Source organism: Anastrepha ludens, chromosome 4 (genome assembly GCF_028408465.1).
Source record: "Anastrepha ludens isolate Willacy chromosome 4, idAnaLude1.1, whole genome shotgun sequence".
Classification (NCBI taxonomy): domain Eukaryota; kingdom Metazoa; phylum Arthropoda; class Insecta; order Diptera; family Tephritidae; genus Anastrepha; species Anastrepha ludens.
In genome coordinates, this window is record NC_071500.1 from 75550737 (window position 1) to 75569642 (window position 18906).

At 36.8% G+C, this 18906-nt stretch overlaps 1 protein-coding gene across 1 annotated transcript; it reads right to left on the minus strand.

Annotated features, from left to right (window-relative positions):
* Nucleotides 1–6008: 6008 nt before the first annotated feature.
* LOC128859865 (uncharacterized) lies at nt 6009–16138 on the minus strand. The gene is made up of 4 exons (XM_054096980.1): nt 16013–16138; nt 10169–11529; nt 7959–8137; nt 6009–7812 (listed from the first exon to the last, which is right to left on the minus strand). Coding segments are annotated over exons 1-4 (2148 nt in total). The 5' UTR covers nt 16015–16138; the 3' UTR covers nt 6009–7206.
* Nucleotides 16139–18906: the final 2768 nt, after the last annotated feature.

Below are 18906 nucleotides of genomic sequence, written 5' to 3' on the forward strand. Positions count from 1 at the left end.
AGAAATTTTGTAAGCGGTTTTACAATGCCGGCGTAGTCCTTCACAAATCTCCGATAGTACCCCGCTAACCCGAGGAATGAACGTAATGCTCGGAGAGTATTTGGGGTTTTATAATTGAGGATGTCATTTACTTTACTTGGGCATGTCCGAATGCCATTTCGTGAAATTAAGAATCCCAGAAATTCAACCTCAGTTTTAAAAAATCTGGATTTTTCCGATGACACCCTCATTCCTGCCTTTTCTAAACCTTGCAAAATCGTATTTATGTGTTCTAAATGTGTTTGTTCATTCGGTGAAAAAATGATAATGTCATCCATGTAAACATGACAACATTTTCCTATGTATTCACGAAGAACATCATCGATGGCTCGTTGAAAAATGCTAGGGCCATTTTTTAGGCCAAACGGGAGGCGGCAGAACTCATACTTTCCATTGTTGACACTGAAAGCTGTTTTTGGTCGATCCTCTTCACACAAAAGAATCTGGTGAAATCCAGATTTAAGGTCAAGAGTAGTGTAATATTTCGACTTTCCTAAGTTCGCCAAAATTACTGAAGTGTCTGGGATAGGATACCTATCCGAAATTGTGTATTCATTTATTTTTCTAAAGTCTATCACCATTCGTAATTTTCCTCTACCATTTTCATCTAGTCCTTTTTTGGAAACTACATGAACGGGAGAGTTGTAAGCGGAAAACGATTTGCGGATTATTCCATCTTTTAGGAGAGTCGATATTTCAGAATTTATGAATTCTGCAGCGGAAACAGGGTAGGGATAACTTTTGGTATAAATTGGCTCATTTGTGGTCATACGAATTCTGCCCTGTACTTTGGTGTTATAGGGCAATGCCCTATTTACCTCGGCAAACGCATTAATGTTGATATTAATCATATCATTGAACTCGTTTTCAATACTAACTGGAACAGAGTCTTCTATTGTTATCAAATTCACTTGACTACAAGGAAGATGCTCAAGTCTTGTCTGCCCGTTGTGGTACAACAAATACCCTTTTTCTATGTCAATGCTTGCATTGATTTTTTTTAAAAAATCATATCCAACGATACCATCGAATGTTTTTAAATTCTCGAGCAAATAAAAAGTTGTCGTATTATCTAAAATCTTTACTAGACACTTTTTATTAATAACGTTAACCCCATTAATAGATTTTAGTTTAAATGGCTTATCCATATTTTTTACGCCTTTCAGAAATTCAAAGTTTTTGATATAATTTTTGGAGGTACCGGTATCTATTAAAATGCGTAGCTCCTGTCCGTTTGTTGCTTTCTTCTTAACAAATGGCAGGAGCGAATTTAGTTTAAAAGGTTAATTTCATCTGTAAAATTACCATCAATATCTCCCAGACTTTCATAATCATTCCCATCTGTTTCAGGATAATCGCAACCATATTCATCCTGATCAGAATTAGGGATGTATTCTTCGAACTCTCCCTTGTTGAGATTGCTTCCTATTTCATGTGACATATAGTTGACTTTTTGCACTTTGGGAAAAGGTGATCGATTGGAATATGTTTGCTCGCGATTACGTTTAAAAGCCACAGGCTGAAAAGAGTTTGAATTTTGTTGGGGGCGTGAAACATTTGTGAATTTGTTTGAGTTAAATTGTTTTTGGAAACCGTTATTGGTTGGCAGATTAGCTTGTTGTCGAGAAGAAGGTAAACTACGATCAACTTCCATTGACGTTGGCTTATTATTAGAATAAGCGCGAAAATTTTGCTGATTAGAATGAAATGGCTGCCGATATTGAGGAGTAACTGAGATATTCGGCTTTACCGACGTTCCCGCAGCAAATGTGCTGGCAAAGTCGTACCTCTTATGGCTGGTTTCAAGCTCTTGGGCAACTGCAAGGGCAGTGGGGAGATCCTTTGGCCTAGTGGAAAAAAGTATGTCACATAATGGCCTACGAAGGCCCGAAATAAATACACGAAGTGCATTTTCTCTTGCCCTATCGTTAAGTGCATTGATAACCTGGGAATTTCCGCTATGTGACATGATTTGCTTATTAATAATAAGCGTCAATTGCTTGTCAACTTTATCGAAATACTCCGTTATTTGTAAATTACCCTGTCTCAAAATACTCATTTCATTTTCCAACACGTAAAGCGGTCTTTTGTCGGCATAGGTTTGATCTAATCTTGCGATTATAGCTTTAAAATTAAGCACTGTGTTGAAAGATGAAAGAGATGTGTTAGCAGATTCTGTTATTTTGTTTCTGAATATTCCCATAGCTACATAATATTTTTCAGAATTTGGCTTATAGTAATTCATAGCGAAATGAGCCGCAGATCGCCAAGCAGGGTATGCAGAAGTATCACCCTTGAATTCCGGAAGAGACTTTATTAAATCTAAGCTCGTATTATCTGAACTAACACTAGGATCAATAGCGACCGGCAAATAAGTTTCTATGCTGGGTGGAGCTAAACGATTGAGAGCTTCGGAGAGGCGATTAATTTCCTCTGAAAATCCGTTCCTAGCCTCCTCATAACAATTCCTTACTATTTCTAACACTTGTTCACGTGTAACACTCATTTTAGCTTACTTCCTTTATGCTTACTATTAATTCTTTTTAAAGCACCAAAACCTTATCGCTTTAAACGATATATGTGGGTCAATGAAAAAAAAAATTTTTAGAAAAGTTACGCGATTTTACAAGATTCTGAGCACATAAACGAAAACGAAAAATAATAAATCCAAAAATGATACTTAGGTAATTTTTTAGTATTCAAATTACAACTTAAGCAAACGTTTTTCGAAAATTACAAAAGTATTAGTATTCCAAAAGCGTATCTAGTTATTTGTTTCTTCCAAAATTTATTGTTAAAATCACTTTGTAGTTCAAATTTATATTTAATATCAAAAATTTATTTTCAAATTGAAATCCAAATCACATCACAAAAAATCACAACAAGAAATAATCTTGAATATTTACTTACAAAAATTCTTTTTGATAATTCCTCGAGTTGATCTCCTGCAAAGTTCTGGTCCGTTTAATTTTTATAGTGAGGTCCTTATCCTGCCGGCTGTTTCTCGATTTGGAACTGTACTTTTATGTAGTCCTCTTACGGTTGAAAATTTTTTTGCGACAGGCCCCACGTTGGGCGCCAATTAAACAATTCAATTTATTTTCAAATTTTATTTTTATGAACCGATCACTTTCAAAGCCGATCTTCTTCTGTACTTCTCTTACAATATTTTACTTAAGCTAAGCCTATCCAATTTTGCTAACCGTTAATCGAATATGTTTTTGCTAATTCCATCAAATAACATTTTCCAGGAATTTATCTACCGCTTTAGCGTGCCGTGTGCAAAACCTTTTCCATTCCGCAATTTGTCCTTTGCAATCAATGAAGATCATTCATATAGTTGTAGTTGCAGCTTCGTTCTCATTCGCTCTTACTACTTATCTGTCGCTTAGCGTGCCGTGTGCAAAGCCTTTTCCATTCCCGCAATTTGTCCTTTGCAATCAATGAAGATCATTCATATAGTTGTAGTTGCAGCTTCGTTCTCATTCGCTCTCACTACTCTCTGAATGAATTAATAAGTTGGGGAAGTTAGCACGTTCCACTAACTTACACAAGCTTATTTGTATTGACTTGTATGTAATCAGTTTTATCGCACTGACAATCTCGGCTCGGCTTTCAGCGCTCACTCTGGTCGCACCCTAAGTTTGAATGAAATTGTTTTTATGATTCTAAGATATGTATTTGTTTTACAATTTTTAATATTCTAATGATATTCAAAGTAAATAAAATGTTCCAAAACATCAACAGGGTTGCAAAGCATAACTTCACAAATGGCCTCTTCTTTTCGCCAAACATTAGCAAGTGGCGAATAGATGAAGCAACTGGTATAAATAAACATACACTGGCAAAGCGGGAATAGAGCTGATTTAAATGACATGTGCGCTTGTAAGGCAGTGCGTCTAATGAGCTATAGCCAAACTCGCTAGCGGCGAATCTTTCTTGTTGTTGTAGGAACATAAACATTCCCCATACTTACATATGGTGAATGCTGCTGGAGTGACAATCCTTGGCCGGATATAAATCCGGGTCGTTTCGGTAACGTAGAACCGACTGTCGTGGAAACGTCTGCGAATCTTTCTCTATAACTTTGGTGTTGCTTTCGCATGCATATTTTTCGTCAAGTTAATCGAGCATTGAGGTAGCGCGCGGTGAAATAGCGAATAGAAGAGGGCGAATATCTTAATGCTGTAATGCATAGTGCTGATATTCATACAGCATTGATGCGATACTTTTACATTGTTTATACGTTTTGGAAATTGATTGGGCAATCTTTATTATAATATTTTTGTGTAGAACCATTCATGACATTTATTTATAAAGATAATCTCTTTCAAATGTTGGCCGCAACTTATATATATATATAATTGGCGCGTACACCCTTTTTTGGTGTGTGGCCGAGCTCCTCCTCCTATTTGTGGTGTGCGTCTTGATGTTGTTCCACAAATGAAGAGACCTACAGTTTCAAGCCATTGCCTGCCGAAGGGCGACCGCTATTAGAAAAAAGTTTTTATTAATTATTTTGCATTCACCGAGATTCGAACCAACGTTCTCTCTGTTGTGAATTCCGAATGGTAATCACGCACCAATCCATTCGGCTACGGCGGCCGCCATCTCTTGAATAACTTTAGTAAATTTGGCTTTCAATACCTCAATCTAAGCTGGATTATCCACAAAACATTTAGACTTTACACCCAGCAATTTTTCTTATTGACGTAGCCATTAAACCAAAAATGGGTTTCATCACTAAACACCAAAAGTTGTCGTAACCGTGCGAGGAAAACTTTTCACAGAACGTCGATTTTCGTACGAGTAATACATTGTACGATTTGTCAACGTTGTTGAGGCGTAAGTTTTTCCATGATGAAATGTTAGTGAATACCAAAAAAATTTATTTATTAAGTTTGACAGTAGTCACGCGTGATCTGACAAAAAAAAAAAACGCTATTGGAAAAGTGCCTCCCGCCTGATCACCCTGGTTTCATTAAATTTTGTTCAAAATAAAAGCTAATTAGTTTTATTCTCAAATTGTCCTCAACTGCGTTTATCGGAAAATCAATCCATTATATATATGATACTTATTAAACTGGAAAAATCGATCTTGAAATTTTAATTTCACCATCTCACCAAAGTTGATTCGGAGGGAAAGAGAAAAATTTCCAGTACAAATGGCCTCGTGGTCTCCGTGCATGCAAAGACAAGGGCCAAACTACGTCATGGTACTTCCAATGAAGGATTTCGGAAGGAGTTGCAACTTACCTTAACCGTTGGTGAGATCAAAACTATATTCGTATTCCACTTCTAAATTCGTTAACTTGTTCTTCTAGAACTTTCTTTAGCAAAGTAATGTTTGGAAGCTCAAGATTGTTGCCACTGTCGAACCTACTATAAAAATTCCAAAGCAAAGTTAACAATACAATCGTACTCCATTTGGGCTGAGGAAACCTTTTTTAGTCCATCTTTGATAGTATACGTCGCTTAGCTTCGCCCCCTTCAAATCTAACTCTTAGACTAGGTCTTCTATGGCCACACTCGAGAGCCAATGGATCTCCCAGTATACAGACAGGTCATAAACGACTTCCAGCAGTCCCTCCCTAAGGGAAATTTTCGGGCAAATGAGCGTAAAGAACTCCTATAGGTATCCGAACAAATAACTAGTATATGTGAATAATAAATTTTCCATTTTAAGTAAACTTCAAGTTAAGTTTGAGGTTCAGGAGATCGTCCATGAACGACCGGCCGTTCTCGGACAAATGAAACAGAATCACTCTCATTTGACTGAGAATCGACAAAAGAACCGCTTTTCGCGGCGTTTTAAGTACCCCCGGCGGCCAAAGAAACAGACCTGTCTGGAACGGATGAGCAGACGGAGTAAGCAAGCGAAATAAGTATATACTATATACTCGTAGAATGTGTTATTAGAAATTGTTAATATCATCACTAAATATAAAATTAATTGAAAAACATTCGACTTAAATACATTCAACCTTTTATTTCAAAGATATGCAATTTTTTTTATATATTTTTAAAGATTTGAAAGGTATTATTTGCACAAATTTACTCGCATCTTTTTAAATCCGTTGACCAACATTCAAATTGATGTTTTTCTGTTTACTAACATTGAATTCAACATTTTTCTTGACTTTGGCGAAAACCCCTGCTAAAAACCACCAGCTTGGTAGTCACCACTTAGCATTTGAATATTATTTTTAACTCATAAAAATTATTGAAACTCATATACACCCATGCTATACACCCATATGTAGATTTGAAAGAAAGTATCTGTCGCTATTCAAGAACGTTCTAGAAGTACTAAAGTTTTTTTAATTTCGCTTTCGACAATTTTAATTTTTTCATTTGTTTGACATTAACAATACAATTTGAAACCTTATCTTCCTTATCTTTCCCCTTTCATTTCGAATATTTTTGGAATTGTCAAAGATATTTGTTTAGGATTTTGAAATATACCATATTTTACGTATATTTATTTTCCTTTATTCAAGCACGTTTATTTAAATTTTATGGCATGTAATCATGTATATGTCAATTTAAAATCCAAGGAATACAATTCACTTTAAGTAATACATATATTGTAGTTACTAACATTTATTTTTAAAGTTTTATGAACATGAAAATTAATGATGTAGTGAATATAGCTGTACGTTCATGAAATAACTGTGCTCTAAACTGAAGATTAACATTTCTTGAATATGTCGAGTACCAATTCTGAATTGGGAACTAAAAATCCCTATCCGGCGGGAAATAATAAAAATAATTAATTTCTTGCTAAAAAAAAATATGATATTTGAATATTTTGAAACGCCCTCTTTGACTCGAAGTACTAAGTGCTTTGATTGCACCTAGACTTGGATCCGTCTCCCCAATATAATCAAACAAAAGGTTAATATACCAAAAATCAATGCCTAAAAATATGTGGCAAACCAAAAAACAATGCAAACAATTAATAACGCCTGATACGCTTGAATGAATTTGTTTAGTCAGATGCAGAATTGTAGCTCCAATCCCTCTAAAGCTTCCCCAGGCTACATAATACTTGTAGTATTACTACATGGCGTAAATTACTTCAACACATATACAACTTATTTCATTATGTTGTAAACTACTAATGATGATAGGATTAATTTTATAGTACTCAGATGTAATTTTTTTTTAGTTTTGTACGGGCAATGGAGGCGGAGGATAGGCAAACATGTTACCGGATGCCGCACCAAATCCGGAGGGAACGGCATAATGGGCGCCTGCTGAATGATGATGCGAAGGAGGTGCATGAGTATACATCGCGGAAGCGGAACTTGCTCCCGCCTGAGGTGCCGCGCGGTGATTTGGTGGCGGTTGATGATGTGCATTAGTTCCGCCATATGACATGCGTGGGGGTTGTTGTTGATAAGCTGAAGGCTGCTGTGGCGGCTGTTGTTGTGGATTGAAACGCGGGCGTTTGTCACCACCCTCGGCGTAGGGTTTGCTACCAACGGAGTGCTGGTTGCGTTCGTAGCCAGTTGGAGGAGGAGCAGCTGAAAACCGAGACGGAGGTCCGCTCGGACGTTGATACATTTGACCTCCCACATTTGCAGTTTGTTGTGGACGCTGTTGATATGACTGAGCGCCAATGGCTCCACCAATATTGTTACCATAACCACGATTACCGCGATTGCCATAACCCATGCCGCCACCACGATTTTGATAGCCACCACGGGAGTTTCGCTTATGATTGTAGCCCGAAGATGATGCCATTTCAACAAGTCGCGGATTGATGACCTGCAGAAATAACATTATACAAAAATAAAAGAAATTTTTAATCAGATCGGATTCGGATACAGTCTATAATTTTTTGTATACACAGATACACACATATTATAGGTGTTTAAAACTTATTACTTTAGGCAATAATCTATTTTGTTTACCTGATTTGCTTCGCGCAGAACTTGTATCAAGTCATTAGCTTTGTTGGCATTTGATGTGGTGAATAAGGTGTATGCCGTTCCCGTATTGTTCGAGCGTCCTGTACGCCCAATGCGATGAACGTAGTCCTCCGAATTCGAAGGATAATCGTAATTAATTACGAATTTAACATCGTCAACATCTTTGTTTTGTTTTTGGATTTTAAAAGTATTGAACGACCAGAGTTGTGAGAATGGTTGTTATTTCGCGTTCGTTCGATGCAAACGTCGAAAATTAAAAATATTTCATTTAGAGTTTGCACACAGGCAAAAAAAAATATATGTACCATAAAAATTTGAACAAAAATTTCTCCAACATTGCAAGTCAAATGATTATATTTAACTGTATAATTTAAGTAAATTATTACTATTGGAGTTTTGCATTACTTTTAAGTGGACCTCGACCTTTAACGATTTTTTCTTTGTATGTTTGTTTTCTTATATATGTATATTTTTTTTTTTTTTTTGTTCTATATATTTTGAAATAAAATTTGATAAAATGCGTAGGCAGTAAGTCATACACGAAGTTGGAAGCTTAATTCATATAGTATACTTAGAACACTACCAACAAATAGAGACAGAAATAATAATTTGTTTTCCGAATAATTGTAATGAGAAGAAAAAGTAATGTACTTACCAAAATCCGGTACAGACCTGAATTGATAAATAAGGGATGCGAGCACAGAACGCAAGTGCAAGCTAATCGCACTCGTACTCGTACTCGCTCTGTATAAATATTTTTAGTGAGGCTCCCGTATTAATTATTCAGCCTACCCACCCCCCCCCCCCCCCCCCTCTCTTGATAACCATGCGCGCCGGAACAGTGAAGTTAACATAAACCCCAGCATTCGCGCGTATGTTTGGCCTTTCTGACGTATGACATCTCTGCCGTTTTAGTAAATTATAGATAACCTAAACGTATACTTATTGTTAATAAATACTAACTCTGAATTTAGCTTTTCTTTATCAAGTATGATTAGTTAACTCTTTTCCAAAAACAAACCTGCAGAAACAGTTTAGTTTTTGTTGATACTCCACATTTTCGCATTTGACAAATTTTTAAGCTTTAAATTATAAACTTTTTGTTATCGTAAAATACAAGAAAAAATCGAAGTCCATTTGAAGAAACGGTGAAGTTGATATTTTTGTTCACACATAAATTCTAATAACAAATGAAAAAATGCAACTGCCAGTCAAAAAGTATTTGGCCCAAACTCTGAACAATTCGCGCTGTTAATTATCGGAATCCGAAATATTTAGCTACCTCTCTTAGTCATAGAAATCTGCTGATCTGATGGCACGGATTTGGTTCTTTCACTTGCAAGCGTAGAAGTCTGGGAATGTTATCAATGCTTTAGACATTCAAATAATCAAATAAAAATTTGTAATTGAACACTGGTCGTTTTGTATTTGTAGCCTTTATATGAAATTAGTTGCTTATATGGTTAATACCAAATAAAACGAACGTCTAAATAGGTATACAAAAATTAGCAACCGATCATAGCTCCTGTGTCAATCTCGTTTGTCACGTTGTCTGAACTTTCTATCGATAAAAGCGGGTGTACTGCAGTTTTTTTAAGCAAACCAGCAGCCGTCAATGTTAGTATTGAATTTTAAAAATGTACAACCTAGCACAAATACCTTTCGCTTTTTTGTCAACGGTCGGTTAGTAAATGTTCTGTTCTATTCAGATTTTGCGGCCACAGTTTCCTTGACTGACACTAGTCTTTTTTATATACATATATATAAAAATACGATCCTAGTTTAATTAATGTGACCCGTAACCTGACAGTAATGTATGGAAATACACATTCCTCATTATTTACCCACACCTTTTTCAGTGAATCGTCCGCAAATTATTGCATTCAGTTTTTAGGAATATTTGCTTTAAATTTTAACTCCAAACTTTACCCGTTATTTGACGAACTTAATATTATACCCCATGTTATCTTTAATTGGACGCATTCGAAACAATTATCAAGGCGTTGGGTTTCGCTGATTCGCATCATGACAAAAAATAATATTCGCCAACGAACCAACAAAATAATAATGATAGAATATTCAGCATTTTGTCCACAGCATCACTCGCAGCTACGATCAAAAAAGTCAAGTGTCGCCAGAGCCGCAGTTATGGTGCGGCAGAGGCGAGTTTATTTATAGAAAATTAGTCTTACCTAGACCCCTCGCCGCAACATCGGTCGCCACCAAAATCGAGTGTCGTCCATTACGGAATGAGGACAATACAAAATCTCGCTCTTGCTGCGACTTGTCGCCATGAATGGCACATACCCGCCACCCACTACGGCCAATAATACGAGTTATTTCATCAACACGCTTCTTTGTTTCTACGAAGATGATCGTCTTAGTTTCAGATTCGGCAGAAATTTCTGACAAAAGCTTTATAAGCTTATTATCTTTTTCATTCTCTTCGCACACATCTACTATTTGAAGTATATTATGATTGGCTGAAAGCGTTAGAGATCCAATGTTAATTTGTATATAATTATCAAGAAATTCCTCAGCAAGATTGCGCACTTCCTTTGGCCAAGTGGCGGACCACATCAGCACTTGACGGTCTGGGCGAATCTGTTTTATTATGCGCCGTATTTGTGGCTCGAAACCCATATCAAGCATGCGATCAGCCTCATCCAATACTAAATAGGTACAACGGCGCAAATTAGTCACACCCCTCTCTAGAAAATCGAGTAGACGTCCAGGCGTGGCAATCACAATTTCAACACCTCGTTCCAAATCACGTGCCTGTGGTTGTTTCGGTGCTCCACCGAATATGCAAGTGTTGCGCACATGAGTCTTTGAACCGAAATCGTTTGCAACTTGTTGTATTTGTTGAGCCAGTTCACGTGTCGGTGCCAAAATCAAAGCAATTGGCCCATCACCACGTTCTAAGCGAGCCTGATGACTGATGTGTACTACAGCGGGTAGCACATAAGCGAGCGTCTTACCCGAGCCGGTCTGTGCCACACCAACCATGTCCCGTCCACTTAGAGCGATCGGCCAACCCTGCGCTTGTATAGCAGTTGGCTTGGAAAATCCCATCTTCTTAATCTCTGCTAAAACATGTTCTGGGAAACCAGGTTCACTAAATTCAATATTAGGTGATGGAATACTATCGCCTTTCAATGTAACCTCATTAGATGAGAGAAATCCATCTACATCGGTTTTTGAGCGCTCAACAACGGTGGAGCTTGGTTGATAGAAATTTTTTTGGAACGGTGTTAATTTTATTTCAGACCAAATTATAATAGGCAAACGTTCCCCGGGTGTACCAGTGTTGTTGCTGCCATCCATTCGACGATCATTGTTGCCGCCACGAGGTGGTCCACCTCGAAACGGAGCGCCGTTGCCACCGATCCCTCCACGCCCGTATGGTGCAGGACGAGGGCGTGCAAGGCCATTGCCGCGCATCGGACCGCCACGTTGCTGATCCCGATAGCCACCGCCCCCAGCGTTGCCACCCATACCGCCCATTCCACCAATTCCAGCTCCTGCGCGATCACCGTTACGTCTATCGAACCTATATGAAATATAATAATATGGATTTTATTAAGTCACTAATTAAAAAAGTATTAAAAACCCAAAAATATATAATTGGAATTTAACTTTGACATATCAATAAGCTACAATCAAATGTCCTTGAAAGCGCCCAAATGCTTTTTTTTTTTGTAACCATAAAAGTTGTATACTCATCAAAAGTTTCAATTGAATTACAAAAGGAAGTTTTGAATATACACAATCAAACAACCGTACATTTTTTCAGCAATGGTACCACTTTCCCACAAAATGATATTTTTTTAATCCAATTAATAGTTTTATTTATTTCATGGATATTTTAAAAATTTTAAGTAAATGTTAAAAAGGTACCAAATGCATAGCACACCAGCAGTCGATATTGCGGTAATCGATAAAAATGTGCCAAAATGCATAGCTAACTCATTTTAAATAATAGTTAGTCTGTATTCTCCTGATAGATGCGTACACACACCAAATATGAAAAGGAATGAAAGAAAAAAGAAGCCATGCATTCAACTTTTGATTTCAAAAAGAGTGTATATATTATTTGTGGATACGTTTTATTAACTTTTGTATTAACATCAACCACTTCCTGTGTGTCTGCCCCGCCTTCGCTCGAATCAGGTTTGAGGTCTTTGGCACTGATGTGTTAAGAAGCGACCATCTTGGCTCCTTGGCACCACAAGATCTACTCAGATTTCTTCGGAGATCGGGTAGATTTAAAGAAAATTAAAAGGGAATCCAAGTGTAGTACAATGGACTCAATTAATGTCTGAGTGCTGCACTTGCTAGTTGTCCCGACATCAACTTGAAATTGTTTTGATATTTTTATACTTAATACTTTTACTTTTTTAGAGTTTTGATAAAAAAAACATTTTTTTGTTAACTTAAACCAAGTAAAATAATGAATACGCAAAAATTTACCAGATTTTGAATGACATAAAAAATAATAAAAGTAGTATACTATACATTTCAATAGAAAATTGTACATTTTATTCAATTTTGGTACTAATAAACTTTTACGGTGTAGTCACTGATTGTCATAGCCTAACTCATCTAACGGTAGGCTGAGGAAGCGTGCTGTTTCGACAGGTTGGGGCCAGAGGGAGAGGGTGTTAGGTGAGAGAGTTTGAGAGGGAATGTGAATGGGTGGTTAATATCGCACGGTATGTCGGAGTATATTCTGGATAAGGCGTTTAACATAATACAATATCCAGATCGTAATTGAGCCAAAGTTACGCGGATCTCGGAGTAAAAGTAGGTTCGTCTGCAATATGTGGTGATTGCACTCCCATAATGAGGTGCGTCCTGATACGGCTGGGAGGTGGTTCAGGCTCTACCAAATGTGGCTGTCCAGATTGTAATATTTTCACAGGTCAGGAGCTTTGTCCACTGCGTATTAATAGTGCGAGGCGACCAGGCGGGCACAGAAACTTAAATAAATAAACATATTTTTGGTTGCTGCCGCACGTAGAATTGATGCGCCATGTTCATTATATCGCATCAATAAGAAAACGCCCTTGCAATAATGCCAGGTTATAGTGCATGTAAAAATGTTCAATTGGTTTATTATAATTACTAAAAAGGTAAATCAGCAAAGCAAATATCTGAAATGCTTTCTATTAATGCAAGGACAGTGACAACATTAAAAATCGCGTAGAAAACGAAAATCGGTTATAGTTAAAACCCTCCACTGGCAAACCAAAAAAGTTCACACCTAGGATGGATGGAGCATTAGAATTTTAGCCGCAAAATTGGAAGATCGCCAGAGTGTGAAAGTAGATCACGAAACAGTCCGAAGAGTTCTCTTAAAACTCAAACTTTCATCAATTGGCAGAAAAGAAGTAATTACTATCACGCTAACGTTGACAACTACTTTCTTTTGCTTCAACTCACGTTTTGCACTGAGTGGAATATTAGGATGTTTTTTTTTTTTTGTGATGAGACAAAAATAATGCTATATAGCCACGATGGACCCAACAACGAAAGCCATTGATCCCAAACACAAGACTTGCATGTACACGTTCTGGTTGCTATACAATTGCTAAATACTCTTGCCCAAAGCCATTTGAAAAAGAAAGTAGCAAAAAAAGGTGTCCTGCAAACAGAAACTACTTGATAAAAAACTGCATAAAGGAGGAATGGGGAAAGATTTCACAAGAATATGACCTAAAAAAACCAATTTCATCAATGCCCATGAGGTTAATTAAAATCGGTAATAGATAATGCAGACGGCCACACCAAATATTAACATAATAATGGTCATGTATATACATTTATTTGGTCTTTTATAACGAATATGCTATTTTTTTAACTGTGTTTTTCTAAATCACTTTCAAGTAAATAATTTTCTTTTTCACAAATGGAGCACAAACAAAATACGTTGTGTCTGGTGCTGCTGCTGTTTGGACGTCATTGACGTGGATCGTCTTTAAGGCTGGTACGACCCATCTTGCTACTGTACTAATTGATGGCAAAAAGGCCTTTGTAAAAAATAGTGTCACACTATATTCGATACTAAATGTCTTGTAAGCAAAGAATGATTGAAAGATTGATATGAAACTACACATATGTTCATATAAAGAGTGTACCAACGTAACAAAAAAAAAATTTAGGCTAGTAGCAAGCGAACCACAAAACTTATTAATCTACCTAGTACATATGTATATAAACTTGGCAGTCAAATTCATATATATTAAGATAAGAGATATATTTAACGAATTCATATAAATTTGAGGGTGAAATATTATTTTTTTCTTTAATTTATTGATTTACCAGTATATTTCTGATGAAATTTTTATGGCGAAAATTAGGAGTAAAAAATTTCGCGATTTCTTAAGTTATGGCTAGTGTTCGCCGATTTTTTTGTGGTATTTTTGGCCCTCCGCCGGCACACTTGCGTCTTTTAGGGTCGGCCGAAAATTTCAATGACTCATATTTTCGAAATGGAGCGGGCAAATTACCTGGTTCCCCCACCTAAAAAAAACTTACAATACCGTTACCCCAAATTTGGTATTTTTCCGTTATTTCAGCATTGAGTGTGCAGGAATAAAGTTAGCCCCCGGACTTTTACTACCCAGTGTGCAGTTGAAGTCAAATTTTTGGTACGTAAAGTAAACGTGTTTCTTTATAATAAATTTGTTTTTTTTTCGCTTAGTATAATGTATTTATGATAAATAAATAATATTTTAGTGTGGGCTTGCGAAAAATAAACATGTGCTCATAATGAAAATTCAATTGTTCATGCCTTTCTCCCGTATTACTATCTCCAATTTTACCGCATTACAGGTATCGAAATAATTATATATGTATTTTTTTTTTTATGAAAGCAAAATTTCTGTCCCAGTTTACAAAAGCCATAAAGTGTGATAAAAGGTCACCTTAAAGCGTCATAATTTACAAGAATTAATTTTTTCTATCAATTTATAATAAAAGGCCACACTTATAAAGAAATTTGAATTTTTTCACGAAATGGTTCTTAATTTTTATTTATATTCAAACATTATTTAAACAAAAAAGCTTAACCGTAGTTGTATTTAACTTTTGAGACATCAATAATATAATTTTTTTTTCAAAATTAAGCGTAACCAAATATTCATACAAAAAAATTAGTCGGACTATTAGAGACCCAGTATACCGACCGTGTCGAAAAAAATAGTGTGCCGGCGGAGAGTTAAATCTTTTAAAAAATCAATTTTACATCAGTTTTGTACGTAGTTTGGATAAGGCTCCCCATTTGGTATGTTTCGATTTAATGATGTTTTCCTGGGCGTTCTCTATGTCTCTATAGGGTCTGTAGAAAGTTAAGAGCTTGATATTTAGAATGCATGAACCATGCCCTTACTTCTGCCCACTAACCCCAAAGAAAAGTTTAACCAATATTTTTGTTTCAATTGCCACCAAATTTCTTTACTGTACGATAATGCTTATGGAGCCGACATTAATTAAGCCACGGTACATGCATTGCGCCATATCGATGACTCATACGAGCTTAATCGTAAGGTCAATATGTACAAATCAATAATTCGATGGCGCTATCAAAAAATATAAGACATATACATATCGCAACGATTTTTTTTCAGACGAATAACTTAAAAACCGTGTACAGAATCGGTATTAAAAAATAGTAAGTATTCCTACGTGGCACCATTAACAAAAGTTAACATAACCTCACAAAATAAAGACACACTTCAGACACTTCCCCATTAACTTTTCTGCCATTTACTTTTTAATACCATCTTCATCTCGCAAAGATAGTTTCACTCCTAATCCAAGTTGGACTAACGCCATTTTGCAAGGATAAAAAGTCTACAATTAGCTTTCAAGGCCTTTTGACGCTCGTCCGAAGTTATACATATGATGCATATTAACGTATAGATACCCGAATAAAATTTGATACGTAACTTATTGATTTTTATAGCATAGTTCCAATTCGTAACATTTTGAGAATTTGAATTAATAAGAAAATATTGTAAACAGGTACTTACATTTTCTTCTAAATTACGATGTTATAATCAGCTAAAATATTGTAAAATACTCTTAATTCCCTTGCGAAAATTAATTTTTCTTCTGTATCACAGAGAATTAAAACGCTGATTGAACAAATCGATATCTACCGATGTGTATATCACAGCATGTATATATACAATTTGTTATCGATATAAAATGGCCAATTCAAGTAAGAGTAGCCATATCGGAAACACAGACTCAATGACATAGATGTGCAAGAATTAAAACGAATCAACTAACTCAGGTGGCGGCATTGAAAAACAGTTACTTAATCTTACGTGATTTTGACAAGTCTGACGTCAGCTGCGTTCGGAATACAAAAAAAAAACGAAAAAGAAAACAGAAGTAGGAAAAGTTATATGTCTGTGAAAATTCAAGGAATGGCTTAGTAATATTGTGATTTGTGAGATTTAAACTAATCAACCTAATGGAAACGAAGTGCCGTGAAATTGTGAAAGCACAAATTAACATTAAACCTCCAAATGCAGTTTGCTTGCATTTTTTTGCGGCAAACGCCATGACAGGAAAGTATGTGTGAGTGTGTATAGTATATTGTGTTTTATTGTTTCCATTGCTTTTGCCTAATCCTATTCTTCATAAAGAAGTAATTCCCCTTGCTTTTTCTTGTTTATTCATCCGCTCTTACGACGCGGCGAATTCGGAAGGCGTAATCCGTTTCCCTATCATTCTTGTGCAACAATGATAAAATGCAAGAGTGCTCATTCTCAAGTGCAGAAATGCCAGTATAGAAAATAAACAAGGTCGGGTTTAGCAACACCACATTAGCAAGCTTAGGCAAAGTAGAATGATTTATTTAATAAAACTTGGTGGAGATATTCGGTAGTGGTTCCTGAACAATCCTTATAACTCCCAACATTCCAGAAATAATAGCAGCTACTTTATTATTGTTTGTCACATTATTATACATTTTCCTTACGTGTTCCTTTCACATACGTTTTATACTTATATTCAAAATATTTCAATGAACATTAAATGCGAATGCATTTATCAATATCAGGCTTCTTCTATTCGCCAGCTCGGCTTACTCGACGAAAAATTTGCATATGAAAGCAGCAACAAAGTTGTTTAGCAAAATTCGCCGCTAGCGAGTATCGTTATACCAGATACGAATTTACGTTCTCTAGTATAACGATACTCGCTAGCGGCGAATTTTGCTAAACAACTTTGTTACTGCTTTCATATGCAAATTTTTCGTCGAGTAAGCCGAGCTGGCGATATGATATGAATTTACGTTCTCTGCACATACTTTCTTGCCACGGCGTCTTCTGCATAAAAAAGCAAACAAACTGCATTTGGAGGCTTTATAATAATTTGTGCTTTCACAATTTAAAATACAGCACTTCAGTTTATTTTGTTTGATAAGTTTAAATCTCACAAATCACAATATTACTAAGCCATTCACTGAATTTTCACAAACATGTAACTTCTCCTACTTTTGTTTATTTGTTCGTTTGTTTTTTATTGCGAACGCAGCTCACGCTTACACGAGTTATATGTAATTGGAATAAAGGCTGGTAAGCTAATCCCGTAACTTCCCCATCCCATGAAAACGCTAGAAGGTCCCGGAGTGCATTCCAAACCCATCGCTCTTGCTTTGGTGGTGCAGGTACGGTTTAGATGCCTCCTAATTTAGCGTCTAATGCATGGCTGATAATGGTATGCGCCAACCCTCGCATGAGCTCCCTGATTTCATATAGATAACCATGGACACATTAAGGGACAACTACACTTTCCGGGTTTTAGATAACAGCTCCCAATCATATGGAAAAACGTAAGCCCTTTTGAAAGCCAAAATCTGGAGGCGATGGTGAAGACTCGGAGCCAAACCACCAAATTTACCATTTATGCTAGAAGAGGCGAAATTGAATCAAGCTGTAGACAGTGTACCAAAACGAAATGCTTCTGCTTCCACGTGTGCTTGTCTGTAGAAGAAGCTTCTGTGGGCATGGATGTTGAATTCATCACGTCACGGATTTGGCTGTGATGGCGACCCACCACAGTTAACGGGCTCCGTCCTTAGCATCAGCAGCGATTGTATTGCTACTGCCAAACCCAAATCCACTCGGTGCCTTAGTTCTTGAAGACTCGAACCATCAAAGCGTAAGAAGAGGATGAAGACACACTATTTTACTCTCCAGAAATGGCTTAGAGTCCCAGTTCTGACGACAAGAAAGTGACCAGAGTCAAGCTATCAAAGGAGGGATTAAAGGCGAAATCGCACTACAAGGCTCCGATCAAGATCTGCGACCGACTTAGCGACCAGTTCAACCTGGCGGAAGATGAAATGAAACGGTTGACTCGGCAAGGAAGGATGGAGGGGGGCTTGGCGTACTTCGCAACCCATGAAGGATATAAGGCATCAGACCCGAAGTTTTCAAACCGAATTGAGCAACATATTGCTGAGAAAAGACAGCGTCTCAACCGAAAACGAAGGCAAGGTGACAACGATCAAGGAAAGGCTCAAAGGCGATGGTGAAAAGTCAAGCGTCAAGCGCGACGACGGAAAGCCAAACAACATCTGATCGTGGCGCTCGTTGACCGTAGTAACTGGGACGGATGTCGCAGGACCTCTGAAGCTGCTAAAAACCTTCTTCACCAAGATGGACGCACTTATGTCCGCTTTTGACGGCGCAGGATGGTTTAGTCGCGTCAAAATTATCAGCTGAAAGGACGACCCAATACTAACCTGATCTTTCAGATCATCGTCTTATCAAATTCTGACTGAGAATTGATACAATATAATACCTTCCGCTAGGAATCGTCGAAATGTGGACTGGGACAGGTAAGGAGAGATTTTAACAGAGCGATTACCAAACATGAAAAAACTAAAATCAATAAAAATGATTAGATA